The 19,578-nt window shown below is 34.1% G+C and overlaps 1 protein-coding gene and 1 non-coding gene across 2 annotated transcripts in view; both read left to right on the top strand.

The window, feature by feature from the left end:
- The window catches only part of EYS (eyes shut homolog), a 1,562,674-nt gene that overhangs the window by 629,508 nt on the left and 913,588 nt on the right, over window positions 1-19,578 (top strand). Inside the window, 2 exon segments of the mRNA XM_071219700.1 lie at window positions 14,301-14,372; window positions 14,374-14,441. Of these exon segments, the coding sequence (XP_071075801.1) occupies window positions 14,301-14,372; window positions 14,374-14,441 (140 nt within the window).
- On the top strand, window positions 1,591-1,736 carry LOC112319369 (U4 spliceosomal RNA). The gene has a single exon (XR_002976316.1). It is a non-coding gene; the product is annotated as a U4 spliceosomal RNA (small nuclear RNA).

Raw genomic sequence — 19,578 nt, 5'->3', positions numbered from 1 at the left:
GTTATATATTTCTTGGAACTTATACATTTCCTGTAGGTTATTGAATTTGGTGGCATATAGTTTTTCATAGTATGCAAGTATGATCCCTTGTATTTTTGTAGTAACTTACCTTTCATTTCTGATTTTGTTTGAGGATTTTCTCTTTTTTTAGTTAGTCTACCCATGGGTTTGGCAGTGTTATGATTTTTGTCAAAGAACCAGCTATTTGTTGTATTAATTTTTTTTTTGTATAGTCCTTTTGTTATCTATTTTGTTCAATTCTGCTCTAATTGTTTTCTTTCTTCTGCTGACTTTGGGCTGCTTTTCTTTTTTCCTTTTTCTAGTTCTTTAAGATGTAATGTCAGGTTGCTTATTAAGATTTTTCTTGTTTCTTGAGATAGGCCTGTAATGATATAAACTTCCCTCATGTTACTGCTTTTGCTGTATCCCAAAAATTGTATGTCATATCGTCATTTTCATTTGTCTCTATACTATCTCTTAATCTCACCTTTTACTTCTCCTTTGACATGGTTACTTCTTTATAGCTACTATGGATTATAACACGGAGCTTCCTCAAAAAATTAAACATAGAGTTACCATATGACCCCGCAACCTCTCTTCTGGGTATCTACATGAAAAGTTTGAAAATATTTATTCACAAAGACATACGCACCCCTAAAATCATTATGGCATTATTCACAATGGCTGAGAAGTGGGGATAACTGAAGTGTCCTTTGATAGATGGTCGGATAAAGAAGATGTGGTCCATACACATACAATGAAATACTACTGAGCCATAAGAAAAAACGAAAACCTGCCATTTGCAACAACATGGATGGACCTTGAGAATATGCTAAGCAAAATAAATCAGGCCAAAAAAGGAACATATGATTTCACACGTATGTGGGATATAAAATTGGAAGCAACAAATGAATAAACAAGAAAAACAAACAAACGGGAATTCATACAGACAAACAACAATATGATAGTTACCAGAGGGAAAGGGAGTGAGAGGGTAGTAAAGGGTAAAAGGAGCGGAATATGCGGTCATAGAGGATGATTTGTCTTTGGGTGGTGGGCACATAATGCAATATACAGATCATGTGTTATAGTTCAAATGTACACTTGAAACCTATATAATCTTAATATCCGATGTTACCCCAATAAATACCATCATACCTCAGTACTTGTTGGCTTCAGAACTCGTCAAGCCCTGTACTTGTCAAATTTTCACTAGAAAAAATTTCAGCACTCAGTGCTAGCTCAGGCCTTGTAGCACTTGCTAGAACTCCTATGCGTCAGGACACCACTCCACAAGAGAAAATTCTTCATCACTCATTTGCTTGCTCAGTACTCACCAGTTTCAGCTCTCGTCACAAGTTCTGGAATGAATTGATGAGTACCAATTGATGAATTGATGAGTGGTTTTATTATACCACTGTATAATAAAAAAGTATTTACCTTAGGGGAAAAGATGTTTCTTCTATTTCCTTTTAAAATATTTATAATTCTGCCATTCATATTTAAATCTTAGTCTATCTGGAATATCCTATGTGTGGTGTTAGGGAGGAATATGAGTTCATTTTTTTCATATAAATAACCAACTGTGTTAGCTTTGCGCAGTGGCAGTATCGTAGCCAATGAGGTTTATCCGAGGCGCGATTATTGCTAATAACCAATTGTGGCTGATACATGTATTGAGTAAGTCAGTCTGACCTGCAATGCTTTCTTTACTGCAGATTGAGTTCCACATATGTTTATTTCTCATCCTCTATTCTGTTTCTTAGTTCAATTACCATCTACATGCCAGTACCACTTACTTACTTACTTACTTAATTACTTACCTTTGAAATATCGCAATACTGGTAGGGCGAGACATCCTATATTTTAAATCTCCTTTAGGAAGCTTTATTTTATTTGACCTTTTTTTCCGTTACAGTCAGCTATGTTCTGCATAAATCAATACATCCCTCAAAGACCAGGTAAAATTTTAATTGGTATTCCTTTGTATTTGTAGATAAATTTAAGAAGAATTAATATTTCTTTATTTTGGTCTTTTAAAATATCTTTTAAAAAAGAGTGGGAAATGGAAGACATCTGTGATAGTATCAACCATTAAAAAAAACACAACAGTTGGACAATTCACCTATGCATTCATTGATTGTAATAAAAAAGACTCATTTGCCATTTCACAGTTGCTCTGCAAGTACTAAGTCCTATGTTTGTCTTAATAGAAATCCAAAATCTAGAACTGCTTGCTGTTAACATTTGTATCACAACCTGCTTAAGTTCCTGGTAATCTTCTATTATTTCTATCCTTTTCTATGGTGTTTGCACTGTCCAGGCTGGTGCAGTAAATGGGGTTATGCTTTGAATCACTACCTCTGCAACTCCCTTGTCTTGAAAGGCTTTTATTGCTTTTCTGGGCACATTACATTGAGGATGATCCTCCTTTACTATACACAGGTTTGCTTTAGGCGGTTACAGAAAACAAAGAAGAGAGTGTTGCTAATTACATAAAAGAGGAAGGATATTTGCAAATGTAAAGGGAAAAGTGGTTAAGCTGGTTACACTGGTCCTTGGAAGGTCCAGCATAGATTTTAGGAAGTTACTTTAAAGATAAGCAGTAAACGTTTGCTGCCTCAATTCAGTGTGAGGGAGTTTTAGCAAAAAGCAAATCTCAACTCGGCTTAGGTAAAATGCAGGCCTGATTCCCCACGGGACAACCTATCCATGGGCGTGGGTCCTGCCTCCTGAATCTCATTTCCCACTGGCTTTTCCAAGTGGGGGCTGGGCCACATTTCCCACTCTTGGAATGGTTCCCCATAGTCTATTACTAAGTAAATTGACTAGACTAAATATTCAGGGACTGTTGGGGAAAGTAAAGCAAAGCAAAACAATACAAAACTTAGATTTGTGACCAATCTACCAAACTTAAATAATCTTGTATTCTTACTAGTGGAGCAGTGGTATTTCAAAGATAAGCTAAGTTCAGACCTATTATCTGATAACTTCTAAAAGGTCTATATTTCTTTCTTTCATCAATGAAGTCATACTGGTAAATGGCCCCAGATCTTTTTGAGGAGGCTTCACGAACATACATGTAACAGGTGACTATACTTCAAAGGTGCTTCCTGTCGTTCAGTTGAGGGACTCTCATAGCTTAAGTCTGAAGTTGTGTAAGAGCCTAGGAATCTACAAAGGCGAGTTAAATGATGTTTCTGTCCTGTAGACCTTTATATTTAATTTTATAAATATGTAAAGTAACACCACAACAGATTGTCCATAATTTTTTTTTAGTAACCCATCACTGATTAGCCACTGACCAGATGGGTATCTGTGAATCAATCCATCAATCACCAATCTGTCTCTCTGATTTGTGTGGTTATTTGCTCACTTTTTTTTATCTGATAAGCAAGCATATTCAACAAGCTGGATATGTTCTTGGATCCCATTATTTTAACTCATATCAGAGAACCCAACTTCACTGCAGCATCCTACAGTGTTATCTCCAACCGGTAAAGCACAACCACCATAGAGCTTATACAGACACTGGTGCCTCCTCATCACTCCTGTTCTTATGCCGGTGAAATGAGTACAGTCCTGTGTGAATGGAGCTTTCTCCTAAGTGATTGGAATTTTCTCCACTATTTCCTGAGGATAGAGATGAATAGGTAACTGAACAGTTTCCATATAATTGATTCATTCAAATAGTTCCATAACCATGAGACTAGGAAATATTCCCTCTAATATTTACCAAGTAATCTCTGGCACCTCTACCTCACTACTATCATCTAGAATTAAGTCCCGTCTTTGACTAGGCATCATATCTAACACCACTCCCAGATGCTCACATTAGCATATTAAATCTTCTCTCCCCATCCATGACAGTAGGTTAGTTCACTTGAGTCTTCTGTTTATTCTCCTTTTGTCTGCCCAACCTTGTGACAATATGAATTAGTGGGGTTATACAACTCATTTAGTGTATAGGCTATCTGTTCCTATTAAGTGTTCCATCTCTCATTAGCAAAGGTGGAATATAATTATTTTTATGGGCTATAACAAGTAAGAAATGTTCAGGAGTGGCCAGAGAAAACTGGCAAGTTTGTAGGTCAGTTCTTTCAGTGGTGTTTAGAGGAAGGTTTGTATGCAGAGAAGTACGGATTACCTAAGACACAGGAGAAACTTTTCCTGTGCTAGGAAGGGAGATTAAAGTGAATACACATATTTAATTTCCTTAATCATGTCCTTCTCCAGTCTACAGGGGACAGGAACTCTTTTAAAATTACTATACAGACTATATTGGCTTGCTGTTATTGCTTAACCAAAGACCTGAAAACTCAGTGGTTAAAAACAGAAATCATTTACTATTATTTTCACATCTGTGGTTTGCTGTAGTTTGGTAATTAATACAGGTTGAGTTCATCTTGCTTTCTCTGGCAGGTGGCTGAGGAGGGAGGAGTGCTTACAGTCTGTTATGTCAACTGAAATGGCTCTGTTTCAATTGTCTCTCATCCTTACTGGGCCACCATGTTCTTCTCATGGAGTGACAGAGGTACAAGAGAATAAGCAGAAGCATGCAAACCTTCTGAATCACTAGGCTCTGTAATGGCACCTTGCTCCTTCACTTATAGATCACTGTCCAAAAACAGAATCATGGCCCGCCTGACAGTGAGGGTGGGGCAAATCGGTACTCTTCTCAAGATGAAACTCTGGACAGGAAAAAGAGTGGTAAAGATTGAAGATTAAAAAGTGCTGTAAACAGAAGAGAAGATAGGGTTAGTAACTGGATAATAAGCCAACAGAAATGTGCAGACTGAATATGGGGCATTAAGGGCCCAGGATTTTCAGTATGCCCTGCATGGGACCTACGAGACAGCTCTGAGTCAGAGACTGGCATGAAATAAACAGTAGAACCAAAATGACCTTAAAAACCCAAATGAAGACTTTTTGTATGAATTTATTATGTGGCTTCTGAAGACTACATCCCCAAGTTTCATTATGAGATTTCAAATAGCTACAGGAGGAAACCAGCCCAAATGCCCTCTGCTTAAAAGAGAATGCATGTGGTGTATTCATGACTCATGAATACAAGATCAATTCATTTCCAGAGAGCTGAATTTATTATAGGATTGATACTGACCCTTCAGTCTAGCTGATGGCAACAAAGTACTTCTCAAACTGAGAAAATCCTAAAAAGCTGATGGAAAATAATCAGCTACTAACCTGACAGCCCAACATGCAGATTGCTGAAGAGTTTTTGTGAATATTAAGTTTCAAGCCCAGCTCGTGTATAGGAAAAACTGCTGCCAATACAATGCACTGAATGAACCAGGATTGAAATAGAAACTCTTCCTGACATCAAACAGATGTCAATGGTCACTGGATATGACTTAGGACCCTCTGATTAGTGTTGCACTGCACAGTGCTGGCACCTTTTACCTGAGGCCCTCCCCAGAGATGGGAAAGGTAAGGAAGGAATGGAGGTATCCCATGCTTAGAGGATGATGGTGCAATAAACAGAAGAAACATGCAACCTAGCATATCTAGCTCTAGCTAAAAATAAATGGCAGCCACTTAGGAAGACAGTTTGCCAGCATTGAGGAAAACTTACAATATGATCGAACAATGGCAGTGTTTGGTATTTACCCAAATGAATGGAAACTTATGTCCATCCATTCAAAAACCTATACACAGAAGTTTATATCAGCTTTATTCATAATTGTCAACACTTGGAAATAAACCAGATGCCCATCTGGCAGTAAGCAAATAAATTGTGGTGCATCCAGATAATGGAATATTACTCAGCACTAAAAAGAAATGAGCTAACGAGTCATGAAAAGAAGTGGAGTAATTTTAAAAACCTGTTGCTAAATGAAGGAAGCCAATCTAAAAAGGCTTACTTTATAACATTATGGAGAAGGAAAAATATCAGAGACAGTAAAGAGATTAGTGGTTACCAGCAGTTAGGAGGGAAAGAAGGAATGCCTGGGTAGATCTCAGAGGACATTAGGGCAGTGAAACCATTCTATGTGCCATTATAGTGGTGGACATGTGTTATACGTTCGTCAAAACCCATAGAATGTACAACGCTAAGAGTAAACTCTAATGTAAACTATAGACTTTGGGTGATGATGTGTTAGTGTAGGTTCATCAATTGAAATGCATACACACACACACATATACACACACATGCACATATATGTATATATACACACGCACTTAGATTGAATTCTAGCCTTTGGCTCTGTCAATACATACACACACACATATACATATATATACATATATATAATCTAATAGGAATATTTCTATATTGTCTGTTTATACAGAAATTTTTTTGCAGTCTTATGCAAACCATTAACGATAGGATATATGCTGTGTTACAACATGTAAATAGAAAAAAAAAGGGTGTGCATTCATTTTATACTCACCATTCTTATATAATTCTTACTAACTTGTGTGATTTCTTTTTTATTTTTTATGGTTCATTTATTATTGGATTTTGTTCTATTACCATTCATCCCACCGTACCCTCTTCCACTTCCACCCACCCTCCCTCCCCCACACAGTCACCACACTGTTGTCTGTGTCTATAGTGAGATGTATTTTAAATTTGTATTGCGCGTGTTGGAAGAAAAAGTTCAATGGTCAAGTTATTTGGAAGGATTAGTCATTATTCTTTATCATGGTCATGCAGCTCTGGGTTATTTTTGATAATTTTCTTCCAAATATGACTAAATGTGCTTACCCAATCAACAATAAAAATTCTTTTAAAAAATAAAAATAGAAAAAGAAATGGACTACTGTGGTGGGGGATGTTGATAGTGGAGGAAATTTTGCAAGTGTCAGGAGAAGGGTTATATGGAAACTAAACTTTAAGCTTACTTTTTCCATGAACCCTAAACTAATCTAAAAAAATAAAGTCTATTTTAAAAATGCCTTCAACACAGCAGCCTTTTGTGTTTTCAACTGGTACTTGAGTAGGGCCCAACAAACTCGTCTGGGTTGTGTTTGAGACAATAAGCAGTTAGTGATGACCGAACCGATGCTCACAAAAATCTGTGCACTAAGCATTGCTGAAACCAGCTTAAGGTTAAGAGGATATAAGGAAACAAAGGCAAAGACTATGAAGAACAAGCCTTTCAAGAAGAAAGAAGTTTAAATGGTCAGTAAACAAATAATTAGGAAACCAAAAATAAAGTGAGATATGTGTCTTTCCAAGGACCAGTGTTATTTTGTCCACTGCTCATGAGATGAAGAATTACCCTGGGGAGAATGTCGTTAAGTTCTTGTGTATATACATGACAATCTTAGATATGGACACAGAGATATGTATAAGGTTATACATGTGTTAAGTTTACAATGGTGAAAATTTAATAACAATCAAAATGATTAACAAAACATGATATAATAAACAGAAAACTATATATTTTCCTATGAATAAGCTGTAGCAATATATACTGCTAAAATGTTTACTGAAATATATGATAAATGGAAAAGAAAATATGAGAATAACATATGCAACATATTATTTAGAAAAAATATTTGGTAAGAAACTGCCAAAGTATCTTCCATAGCGACTGTATCATTTTGTATTCCCCTCAGTAGTGAATGACAGTTCCCATTGTTCCTCATCCTCGTGAGCATTAGGTATTGCCAGTGTTTTAGAAATTTGGCTATTCCAAGAGATGTATAGAAGTAGCTCATTGCTGTTTTAATTTGCATTTCCTTGCTAACATACGGTGGGAAGCACCTTTTCATATGCTTATTTTAGATCAGTATATTCTCTTTGTTTAGGTGTCTGTCTGTTAATGCCTATTTTTAATTGATCTATTTGTTTTCTTGTTGATTTTTAAGAGTTCTTTGTATATTATGCATAATAGGCTTTTATTAGAATGTCTTTTGCAAATATTTTCCTTCAGTCTGTGGTTTATTGTATCATTTTCTTGACATTTGCTGTCACAGAACAGATACTTTTAATTTTCATGAAGTCCAGCTTATCCATTATGTCTTTCATGGGTCATGACCTCAGTGTCACATTTAAAATGATAAACCCAAGGTCATTTAGATGTTCTCTTTTGTTATCTTCAAGGAATTTTATAATTTTTCATTTTGCATTAGGTATGTGATCTATTCTGAGTTAATTTATATAAAGGAGTGTAGAGTCTGTATCTAATTTTTTTTTGATGTAGGTGTTCAGAGGTTCCAGTACCATTCTGAAGAGACCATCTTTTCTGTATTGAATTGCCTTTGCCCTTTGTCAAAGCTCAATTGACAATATCTGTGTGTGTGTATTTCTGGGCTCTCTACTTTTTCCACTGATCTATTTAACTATTGTCTTAATAATAATATCAGGCAATATCAGTCTTTCAACTTTGTTCTTACTAATATTATTTCTCATTCATCATTGGATTCTAGGTCTTATTCCTCTAAACATAAAATTTATAATCATTTTGTCAATATTCACAACATAACTTGTTGGGATTTTGATTGGGATTTCATTGAGTCTAGAGATCAAGTTGGGTGGAATTAATATCTTGACAATATACAGTCTTTCTATGTATGAACATGGAATATCTCTCTAGTTTTTCTTTGATTTTGTACACCAGAGTTTTGTAGTTTCTTCATGTGAGTTGTGTGCTGATATTATTAGATTTATAACTAATTATTTGATTTGGGGGCTAATAGTCATATTTAATGAAATATTAAAACATATTTTGAAGAATGCATACTATCTTAAGAGTAATGATCTCCTCTTTGTAAAGACAAATGAAGAATAATTACTATGGAGATATAAAAAGGGGTTTCAAATATATTTAGTACATACATTTATCTTAAAAATTCTTTAGCAACTTAGAAAAATATTAATATGTATGAAATATGGATGATGGGTATATGGGTGTTGATTATTCTATCTCAGAAAATTACTTTGTTCAAATCACTCTGATAAAAGCCATTTTAAGTGAATTACAATGTTTCAAAGCCAAAAAATCTATAAACAACTGAAAAATGAATAATTACATTTTTATATCCCATTTTTCAATAATGTATTTCTTTTATTAAACAATTTTCTTTGGCTTATTTTATCATATTGATATTTACTTACCCATTAGAAATCTATGAAATAATTTAACAACTCAACACCAATTGTATATGTAGTATAAACTAAACTACAGACAATAATAAAATATTAAGAACAATAATTATTACATAATAAACTTCATGATTACATCCATTTTTTAAGTCTGTTTTATTCGCTTTTAGTTTTTAAAGACCTGCAACAATTAATCATTAGCCATAAGGGCACCATTTAAACATGAATTCCTTGATATATGACAGCGTTTGGATGACAGCCTCCTTTTCAAAGCTGTTACAAAGCTGGACACTGGAATTGACACTTTATGACACTCGATAACGTATATTATCCCAAAGAACTAATGCTTTTTAAACCATAGTCATCAGTTCACTTGTGTCACTGACAATCATATTGATCTACTAAAACTTTATACCTAAATAGGAAAGTCACCAGAACAATTACAATGACAGTGGTTGGTCTAGTCAAAGAATATAGAAGAAAACTTTTGCAAATCCTTGTCTGATATTATTATAACCAAACATCAGAAAGAATATTGTAACCAATCAGTTTTTGGTGTTTATGAGTTTAGCATTTCATTACCATTACAAAGTTAAAAATGATTAGTTAATGTGCATTTAAGTAATAGATAAAATTCTGTACATTTTTTCTACAAATTGTTTGCTTAGAAAGCAGTTACTAATTTCAATGAATTCTATTCTGCTGAACACTTTGTCATAACACTATTGTTTCAGATTTTCCCTTGTTTCAATCCACACTCATATGTAGTTAAAATTATAATAATGATATACTAAGATTATTTTAAAGTTAATAATTCTCTGCAGCAAATATTTTGGGTAGAAAAGAATTTACTTTTTTCTTTCTACATGAGGTACACAGAATGTAGATCACCTTAAAGTACAGCATCTTAAAGATGGTGAATAGATTGAAATAAACAAAATAAACTATGCATATATTAGCAAAATAATATTCTCTTAGATGAATATTAAATTTTATATTTTTCATGTGCAATTTTAAATACTATAATTTTATTATATATAGTATACTTAAATATGCCTCTATTTGTTAAAAAATGAAAAATGAAAAACAGGTAATTTTGTCATATTTTATAACTGATTAAAAATTAAAATAATTTATCTAAAGCACTTATTTTAATAAAATTTTAATATAAGAAACTTTACCTATATTGCAAATATTAATTAGATTGTTCATGTTTTGATGAAAAAAGTATTAATTATAAAGAACTGTGGCTCAGAAATGCAGTTATGGAATCACAAGAGAAAGATTTAAATTGCTTTAAATGTACTATAAATTCCATGAAAATTTTAATTGCTAAAACAGACTAAGAAGTTTTAATCATAAGCTTTCATCAGCCACAGTTTATAATTTATTTTTGTCTTTTGACTATACATTTTTATAAAGTGATCTATTGAAAGAAATATATATTAAATCTTAATATTACAAATATATTTTTAAATCACAACTCATTAAAAAATCTAACTATGTCTTAGATGTTATAACATGATTTAATCAACATCGTGGTTATATGTTAAAATAACTGAGCTTTTTAAAAGCTTAAAAACAATTTCTCTTCTTTTTACTTCCTTTCTCATGTGAGCTACAATGAAAAAAAGGTAAAAGAATAATGTAAAGAATCATGTAAAATGGCTCATTTTAGGGTGTAAGCCCCTGCGATTGTCTTACATTTTGGCATCTCCTTTCATTAAGGCAATATTACTTTAGGTGAATTATAGTTACCCTTCATTATGTGTGCTTTATTTTAGCGTACTGAATTTTCTTCAGAAGTCACCTGTTAAAATGCATTTTATTGATTGGAAAAGTATCTTGAAAACCTGTCAGAAAATTTTAGATCACTATCAATTTTTTTTAATTTAAACCAAAATCTTTAATACCTTGACAACCTATTTGAGTTCCACTGAAACTTTAAAAAAAGCCTTGCATTTAAATTAGAAATTTCTATGTTATTAAATATATATTAAAAATTTTACATTGATAATTACTCCTTTGAAACAGGATACATATATGTACATATATATAGATGTTATCTTAGTATCTAAATATCATTCTCCACTGAAAAAAGCCAGAGATCCTAGTAAAGTATTTTTATATTTAAAATATTTTAAAACATGCATATTTGTGTTTTAAAATTGTTAAATAGGTTTTCATCAATAGGAAGAAATATTTCAGAAACTTGTAATATACAATACAATGATTATTATAACATTAACTGGATTACCTAAGACTCTAGTGAAAAATCAAAGTTCAGTTTTATTTTTTTCCCTTAGCCTAGGTGGGTGCAGTTGGCTAAAGTAGTGATGGGACAGTCAACAGGCAATAAGAGAAGGAAAAATACACAAAAGCTGAAGAGATTGTGTACTTTAGCCAGAGGCCAGGAGGAAGAGAAATTGGAAGAGGATGCTTTCAAATACACCTTAATGAAGTTAATATTTTTTTAAGGGTTTATAGGGCCACGTGCAGAGAGAACAAGTTGGGAATGTGCAACACTGTGATTACCTCAGCTATTTGAGAGAGGGAGTAAGGGGGTGGGAGCAGGGGACAGACAGACAGACAGATAGAGAGACAGAGAGAAAGAGAGAGGCAGAGAGACAGAGAGAGAGGTGGAAGAAAGAGTGGAGGTACAAGGTCTGTCTGGAAAAAGCCCAGCCATTGTTAACATAACGAGGACAGTTTGCTCCACATGGATGTAAGCTGGCAGCCAAGGAGAGTGGACTGGAATGCTCATGTGTGAACAATGACGACTTCACTGTGCTAGTCAGTGGGGGCAGTTGACACCATTGAGTGAGCATGTGTACTGTGTGGCTACGGCATTCAAAGTGACTGAGCCAGTAGAGAAACAACTGTGTCAAATTTTGTGTTAAGCTTGAGCATTCCTCCTTGAAAACTATTCATTCAGATGATTCAGAAGGATGTAGTTATGAGCAACTGGTGATGGGCAGTTTCATCATAACCGTGTGCCTGCTCATACATCACATATCGTGCAGACTGTTTTGGGGAAACATGAAATCATCCAGGTGACTCAGCCCCCCTAACCTTAGTCTCAGGTTAGGTGCCCTCTGACTTCTGGCTTTTCCCAAAACTAAAATCGCCTTTGAAAGGGAAGAGATTTCAGACCATCAATGAGATTCATTAATGAGATTACAGTCCATTTCCTAGCCATGTGTAGAGCTTCTGAGAAATACAATTCTCTTTTATACCAGTGTAACTTTTCTCATTCAGTTTTAATGCCTTCTGCCCAACGGATACAAAGATTCCACTCTTTCTTTATGATTAACCAGCAAAACCTTTTCTGTTACCTTCCCTAGCGGTTAGCTGTGTTTTCATAGGATTTCACAACTTTCTCTATTGGAATATATACACTTTAGTGGTTTATAGTTTATGTCCCTGACTTCTCTATGAGATTTTCAAAAGCAAACCTAAGCCTTATTTACACTTGGATCTGGGTACCAGACTAGAGTCTGGCGCACAATCAAAGTGGTGAATGGATAAAAGAGGAGCGTGGGCATGTTAGATTTCTATCGGTTCTGTTTTCATTGTAATTACAATTATGTTGAAACTGAAGTTAATTAGGTAGAATTCTTTTGCAAAGGTGGAATTAAAATCTGTCTCAAATGCATAACAAGCAAATTTCTTTTTGTTTAGTGTTCTACAAGAGGGAAAAAAACACAATTATGGAGATTTTGTTTTGCTAAGTGCCCTTTTCTCTCAAAATAATTTTATGTGTGGCAATCAGTTTCATGTTTTCATTAATATTTTTAAGAATATAAAAAGTTAAGTTAGAGATTAAATTATATATTTTTCTTCTTTTTAATATATTTATTGGTTTTATCATTGATTATTGGTTGTTGCTTTTCACACATACATAAACTAAAACTAATCACAATTTTATCTCAGGAGAATTGGCCTTCTATCTTCTGGCAATAGATACAGACTGACTGGATGTTGAAACAAAGACATAGTCAGTATAATAACAGAAATAGACTGAAAATAATTTTGGGGAAATTCTACCACATATAGTTATATATATTATATATTATATATTATGTATACATTGCTGCCACAGCTTAGACTTTAAATAAGAAAAACTCAAAGACCAATTGAGACAAAGTCTGAATCAATAAAAAAGAAATTCACATAAGAGCAAAGAAACTCTTCCAAATAAAAGTCCTGGAGGACAAATCCGAATGCAGCAATTCAGAGTCATCAGAGGCCAATTAATAAGGTAAATTGGGGACAGCTGCACAATGAAAGGGAGTTCAGATGAAGCTTCTGGAAACCATTTTCAATGACAAAGTTTTTGAAGGTCACTGCCTCTGTGAAGTGTGTGCTACTTTGAACCTGATATCTAATTATTGAATTGCATCCAGTTTCTTCAAAATCTGCCAATAAACAGGAAGGTTTTAATATCATAAAAAACAGTTCAATCTATAGACAAAATAATCTTTACTTTTCAATAAAAATACAGATGAAAGTTTGTATTTATATAATAATAAAATTAGTACAGTTATAGAAGTGGGCTCAATAGTATTTATCAAAGTGCCATTAATTATTCACTCAAACACATTCATTTCTTAAAATTTTCACATAAAGAATAATTAAGGAGAAAAATATCCAGAAGATTGTTGGAAGAATTTATCGAGATGCTGTGACTGACAGTTGACCTTTAGTCTGGATCCACATGTGATCTGAGGCTTCTTCGCCACTCTGCTGTCCATCCCAACCACTGTTCCCCCACTAGGAGGCATGTCAAGGATTAAGAAGTGGCCATGAGACTGTAAGCTGTTATTGAGACTATACATGCTGTGCATGTGACTGAGCAATCTTAGGGCCTCTATGTGAACTTTTCTGGTGGGCAGGTGTGGAGATGGAGATCTATTCACCTTGTGGCTGCCAAGATGTAAACACCCTTGCTTATTAAACCTGCGCCAACCAATCTGGACTGGCCTGGCTTTTCTTGCCCTCCATGTACATGGACCAGTTTTGATTTCATTTGGGGAACTCTTGAGGTTGAGAACCAAAATAAGTACATTGTATTTTCTTCAAAGAAAAAAAATAAAATGGAAATATTATCATTTATTTAAATTGAGTCAAATGTGTAAAGTTTAATATGTACATTAGAATTATGGATATAATGAAATGCCTTTTGCTGTTACATGTTATTTCTCATTTTCCTACGTTTCTCTAGATTTTTATGTGATTGTGAACCTGGGTACCATGAATTTCTCTGTGAATTGGATACAGATGAATGTGAAATCTCGTCTAGATGGAGGAAATTGTGTCAACAGGACTGGAGCATGCAACTGCCTCTGTGCTCCTGGTCACACAGGTAAACCTCCACCTGCCCTGCCTCTATGGACTTACTGCTGTCTGCAAATAAATGGTAGCTTCATACCCTTCTCTCGAACCTCAGATAACCTGTCACAAGCCAGTGGGATAGAAAGGTCAAGGAAGTTCTTGGTCTCTTATAAAAGAAATTAATAAAAACAAATACGTTTTGTAATCTACAATTCGCTAAAGACTAAGAAATGTATGGATTATATTTCAAGGTGTTTTACATTTTTAAAGTTTTGAAGGTTTTTGAAGTATGCTTATATGGTTATAATACAGGAAATAAACATAGGTGTATGAATAATCTAAGAGAAATAATACTATCATATCAATTACACAAATGTTATTTTTAAAATGTGATTTTACCTCCTTTAAATATACTTAAATACTAGAAATCAGTCAGGCAGCCCTTGTGAATTTGAAGTTCTAGCAGAAAAAAGTATGATTTGGAGTTAGCTGTCCAAATATCAATTATTCCACAATAGAAATTCTATTCAAATATAGAGGCAAAAGTCACCAAGGAACTTAAAAAGGGATAAAAGAATTAGCCCTCTAAATTTCTGCTGAGAAAGTGCACTTATGAAATATAAAAATACAAAAATTTAGTGTTTTGGTATACCAATATTAATTATGTGGATCCAGAAAGAATGAATTACAATCTTAAATCTCAAATTATTAATGTTTGAATACCACACCACTGAGATCTTTTGGGTTCTTTTTCTAAGGGAAATTAGTTAAGTACATTTAATGTTAGATTGCTCACAAGGGTAAAAAACTCTAATTAAATGGAAATGAGATCGGAAAGCAAAACTGATAAATATCTAAAAACACTTTTAGTGTATAAGTGATGAAAAGGCAAGAGTAATTTTAGTGACCTGAACAAAGAATATGCAGGTTTCTTTCCTGTTGAATCGTGATGGCTTCAGAGAAAACTACCCTGGTAACAATTGGTTCATACTCAAAAATCTCAGCTTACATTTAAAAACAAAAAAAATTAAAAACCATGACCTATAGATTTTCTTACATAAATAAGAATCATTGCCTGTTGCCTATAAAACAGTGTTCTTTATAAATTTTATATTGCCCATCATCTTCCATATTATTGAGATTTCTTTGGGGGACTTCAGATACCCAACTAGCAGTGTCATTCACCATAATGCTGTGTTGCTATGGCTACTGTTGCTTACCATATTACAGTAAGAAATGACACACTACGCTCAATGTGACTAAGGAACACATTCTGTAAAATCGTTTGCCATAACACATTGTTCTGGCATTGTGGATGCATCTTAAAGTTTGAGGGATCAACACATTTTTTTCACAGCCTCTCTATTTTCCTTGCAGGCTATGGTGCTTAGCATTGTTTCACAATTTATGACTGAACTGCCAGTTAGACACCCCAGTGGAAGAAGCTGAGTACACAGTTGGCTGTGTGAGATAGTCTGCAATGAAAACATAAACTTGGGACTCTTTAGATATACAACTGTAATACAGGGTAGAATAAAAAAGGAGTGACTGTAGATAGAGTAGGAAGGACCAAGGATGGATGGAGCCCGGGGATACTGCAATATTTAGGAGCCCAGGAGAGAAAGACAACTGAGCAAAAGAAATTGAAAAGAATAGTCAGTGGTACAGGAGGGAAAACAAAATAAGGGCTATTAACCGTTGAAGCTAGCAGTGCAAATGTCATTGGTGACATTGTCAAGGAAGCAGCTTTGCTGAATTGATGGGTACAAAGTCTGTTCAAAGGGAATTTAAGAGAAAATGTGAGAAATTAAATTGCTGAGAGTGATTATACACAATTTATTAAGGTAAGTTTTATTTTTATGATGGAAACAAGAAATGGTCAGTATCCTGAGAAAGTAGTGAGATTAAAATTAAAATTTTTGTTAATTTACATGCTTATTAAAAGACTCTCACTCCCGTGTGGGGAAAGGACTGGAGAGTTTCAGTAATAGAAGCAAAGGAACAAATCCAGAGGCTTTGGAACAATGCTCTCATAAACAGACACTCAGGGAGCACAAACTGTGTAATTGATTAACGGGAAAGCCGCTCGAGGATTAAAGTGTTCTAGAACTTCCTTTCAATCTCCAGATGTGAATTTGTCTGGCATATTTTCCAAAGAAAATTTAAATTTTGAACTCTGCTTGGTTTTTGGCTAACTCTAATGCAGGCTTCTCATATTGAAAGAAAAGAGTTTTCTTCTTAATTACAAGAAGATTTATTGGAAAGTTACAAAAACCCAGTTTATATGCTATATAAAGAGGGATTTTTGCATTTGATTTGGTGGTCTAGTATGAACCCTCAGGGAAACTTGCTGTGTAGTAATTAGAGGAACCAAAACATCTCTCTGGATGTATGTAGTCAATTCTAAGTCACTCTGACCATCGTTTCAGGCCTGATGTATCAGAGATTGGCAACTTGCTAACTTCTTCCTTGAAGGGTCGGAGAACTAAATTCTCATAGTTTTACTAGAAAGCTGTGGCCATTAAAAAATGTAATTCATTTATATTTATTTTCCTTAATATAGATATGTCTGAGAGAAATCATAACTTTATATTTTATATAGCAGATGATATTAATTGCCATGAATAAAAATTATACAGAAAAATGATTATAGGAGGCAGGGTAAGGTTAGGAGTTGGGGAGGTAAATTTAATAGAGAAGGCAGGGAAGGCCATGGAAAAATTCGTTTGGTTTAAGATTGAGATTCCAGTTATGTATTGGTACACACATACCTATGTGTGTGGATAGAGTTAGGTAGTGAGAGACACAGAGATATCAAGAACCAAAATTACACTTAATCACCTATGAAAATGAGAATGTTTACCTAATAACAGATATTTATATTTTTATATAAAAGGACCATTAAGAGGTTAAACCAGCAAGAAGCTTTGATATTTTTAGGGGCTATTAGAGTCTCCACAATGTATATATAAAGTTGTATAGGAAACAAACATAAAACATCATCACATCACAAATCAAGTAGGGAAACACCTAAGTGTTTTAGCTGTAGTTGGCAGTTCACCAGTTTTCTATATTAGGAAACAAAACAGGTATTTTACAAAGACTGATCTAGTTTTACAAATTTTGAACATGTGCAGATTCTGTAAAATGCTTTCATTTCCACACCTATGTGTAATGTTGTCCCTGTGCGTAGCGGTGATTACATTTCCCTTGACTACTTAACCATGGTGTTATCACAACATTTAGATATAAGATGTACTATACTGGCAATAACACCAGAAAAGTTCTGATTTGTCTGAAAAGAGTAGGGTGAGGAGTTGGGGAATAAATTTCTAAAGCAAAAATAAAAAAACAACCCATTCGTTTACTGATGGGCCCTTGGGTTGCTTCCAGCACTTGGCTATTGTAAATAGTGCTGCTACGAACATTGGGGTGCAAAGGTTCTTTTGAATTGGTGTTTCAGGGTTCTTAGGTTATAATCTCAGCAGTGGAATTGCTGGCTCAAAAGGCATTTCCATTTTTAGTTTTCTGAGAAAATTCCATACTATTTACCATTAACAGGAACCTAATCAACAAAATGAACAAGCAAGCAAAGTATAGCCAATGACACTGAAATTGAGCACAGGCTGACAGTGACAAGAGGGGAGATGGGAGGGGATAATGGGGGGAAAGGGTGAAGGGTTTACAGGAACAATTATAAAGGACATATAGACAATAACAAGGGGGGCTGGAAATGGAGGAGGGAGGTGTGGAGGGCTGAGGCAGAGGGAAAGGGTTGTGGGAAAAGGCAGAAAACTGTACTTGAAAAACAATTTAAAAAAAGAAAGAAAGAAAACAACCCTTCTCCAAAGAAAGCAAGTTCTTTCAATACTCTTAAATATTTCTTCTGGCAAATATCTCCATATTTCTAATTAACATACCTATACTTCTATTTCTTATTTTTTTCCTCTTCTGAACAATATCTAAGTAATTGCTCCTATGGAAAATAAGGATTTAACTCTGTTATCACTATCCCCATCCACCAGCGCATTACCTCACTACTTCCTTCTAAAGCAGTTGTATCAAAATTTTTTATTAGTCAAAAGGTTGCTGTTGTTATTATTATAACCACATAAATTTTTCCTTTCGTATTTTCTTATTATTGCTCATTTTGATAAAGACTTACTTATACCAAAGCTTTAATTGTTGAAGAACATTTAGCTTTTAGTTTTAATTTACAAAAGCTCTTTCTTCTTATCTAATATTTTATAGTATATACTGTAAATTTCATTGATAAAAAGTTTTCTTTTCTACAATATTTATTGGGTGTTTTGTATGTTTGATTCCTTGCATTTTCTTAATCTCCGAATTCCATTTCTCTATGTGTGTTTTCTTTCTTCATTTATCTCTGTATTTACAGGTATTTCTTTAATCTCAAATAATTTTGGATGTCAGTTAATATTTAAGAAAGAACTACTAAAATGCTAATTGAAAACTTTGAGTGAGTGAGAACACTTGACTGGTGATTTTGTTACTTTGTGTAAAGTAGCATGAACATCAGCTTTTTCATTGGAGAAATGTGAAATGTCATCATTGGTGGCCTTTTTCTTTTTAGGAAAGGGGCAGGGAAAGACTTTTGGTAAGATTTTGGCAAACCAGAATCCAAGATCTAGTTAGATAGTTCTGATTTTTAGAAACACCTAAAAAATATCTTAGAACAATATATACAATAAAGTTATTTTTTCCTACCATGCTTTATATTATTGCTTCAAACCTCTTAATACAAAGATGTACATACTTTATAAAACAAAGTAATTGTGTGTTACTGATCTTTGGGGATCAGTTCAGACCATAGCACAGGGCACAGCAGTGTGAAACAAGGGCACTGATAAAGGAGAGGTTGGCATAACTTAGCTGAAGAGTGAGTAGAGGTTGTGCAAATTCCTCAGTAATTCTTGATGATTAATGCCACTTTCAGACCACCCTTTCTTCCTCTTTTTCTTGCCTGCTCCTCAAATCCTTGGTTCCCTCTTTCCCAACCTAAATTCCAAGACTCATAATTATAATCATTCCCTATTGTCCATTATCCTTCTCTGCTCTCTTTCCCTAATTCTTATCTTAAAACTCTTAGTCCTAATGTTAATTTCCAATTTCTCATATATTTTTCATTCACATAGGTTGCGTAAGAT

The sequence above is a fragment of the Desmodus rotundus genome, chromosome 11 (genome assembly GCF_022682495.2).
Source record: "Desmodus rotundus isolate HL8 chromosome 11, HLdesRot8A.1, whole genome shotgun sequence".
In the NCBI taxonomy this organism is placed as follows: Eukaryota; Metazoa; Chordata; class Mammalia; order Chiroptera; family Phyllostomidae; genus Desmodus; species Desmodus rotundus.
The sequence above is the reverse complement of the archived record's forward strand: the minus strand, read 5'-3'. Positions and strand labels throughout refer to the sequence as shown.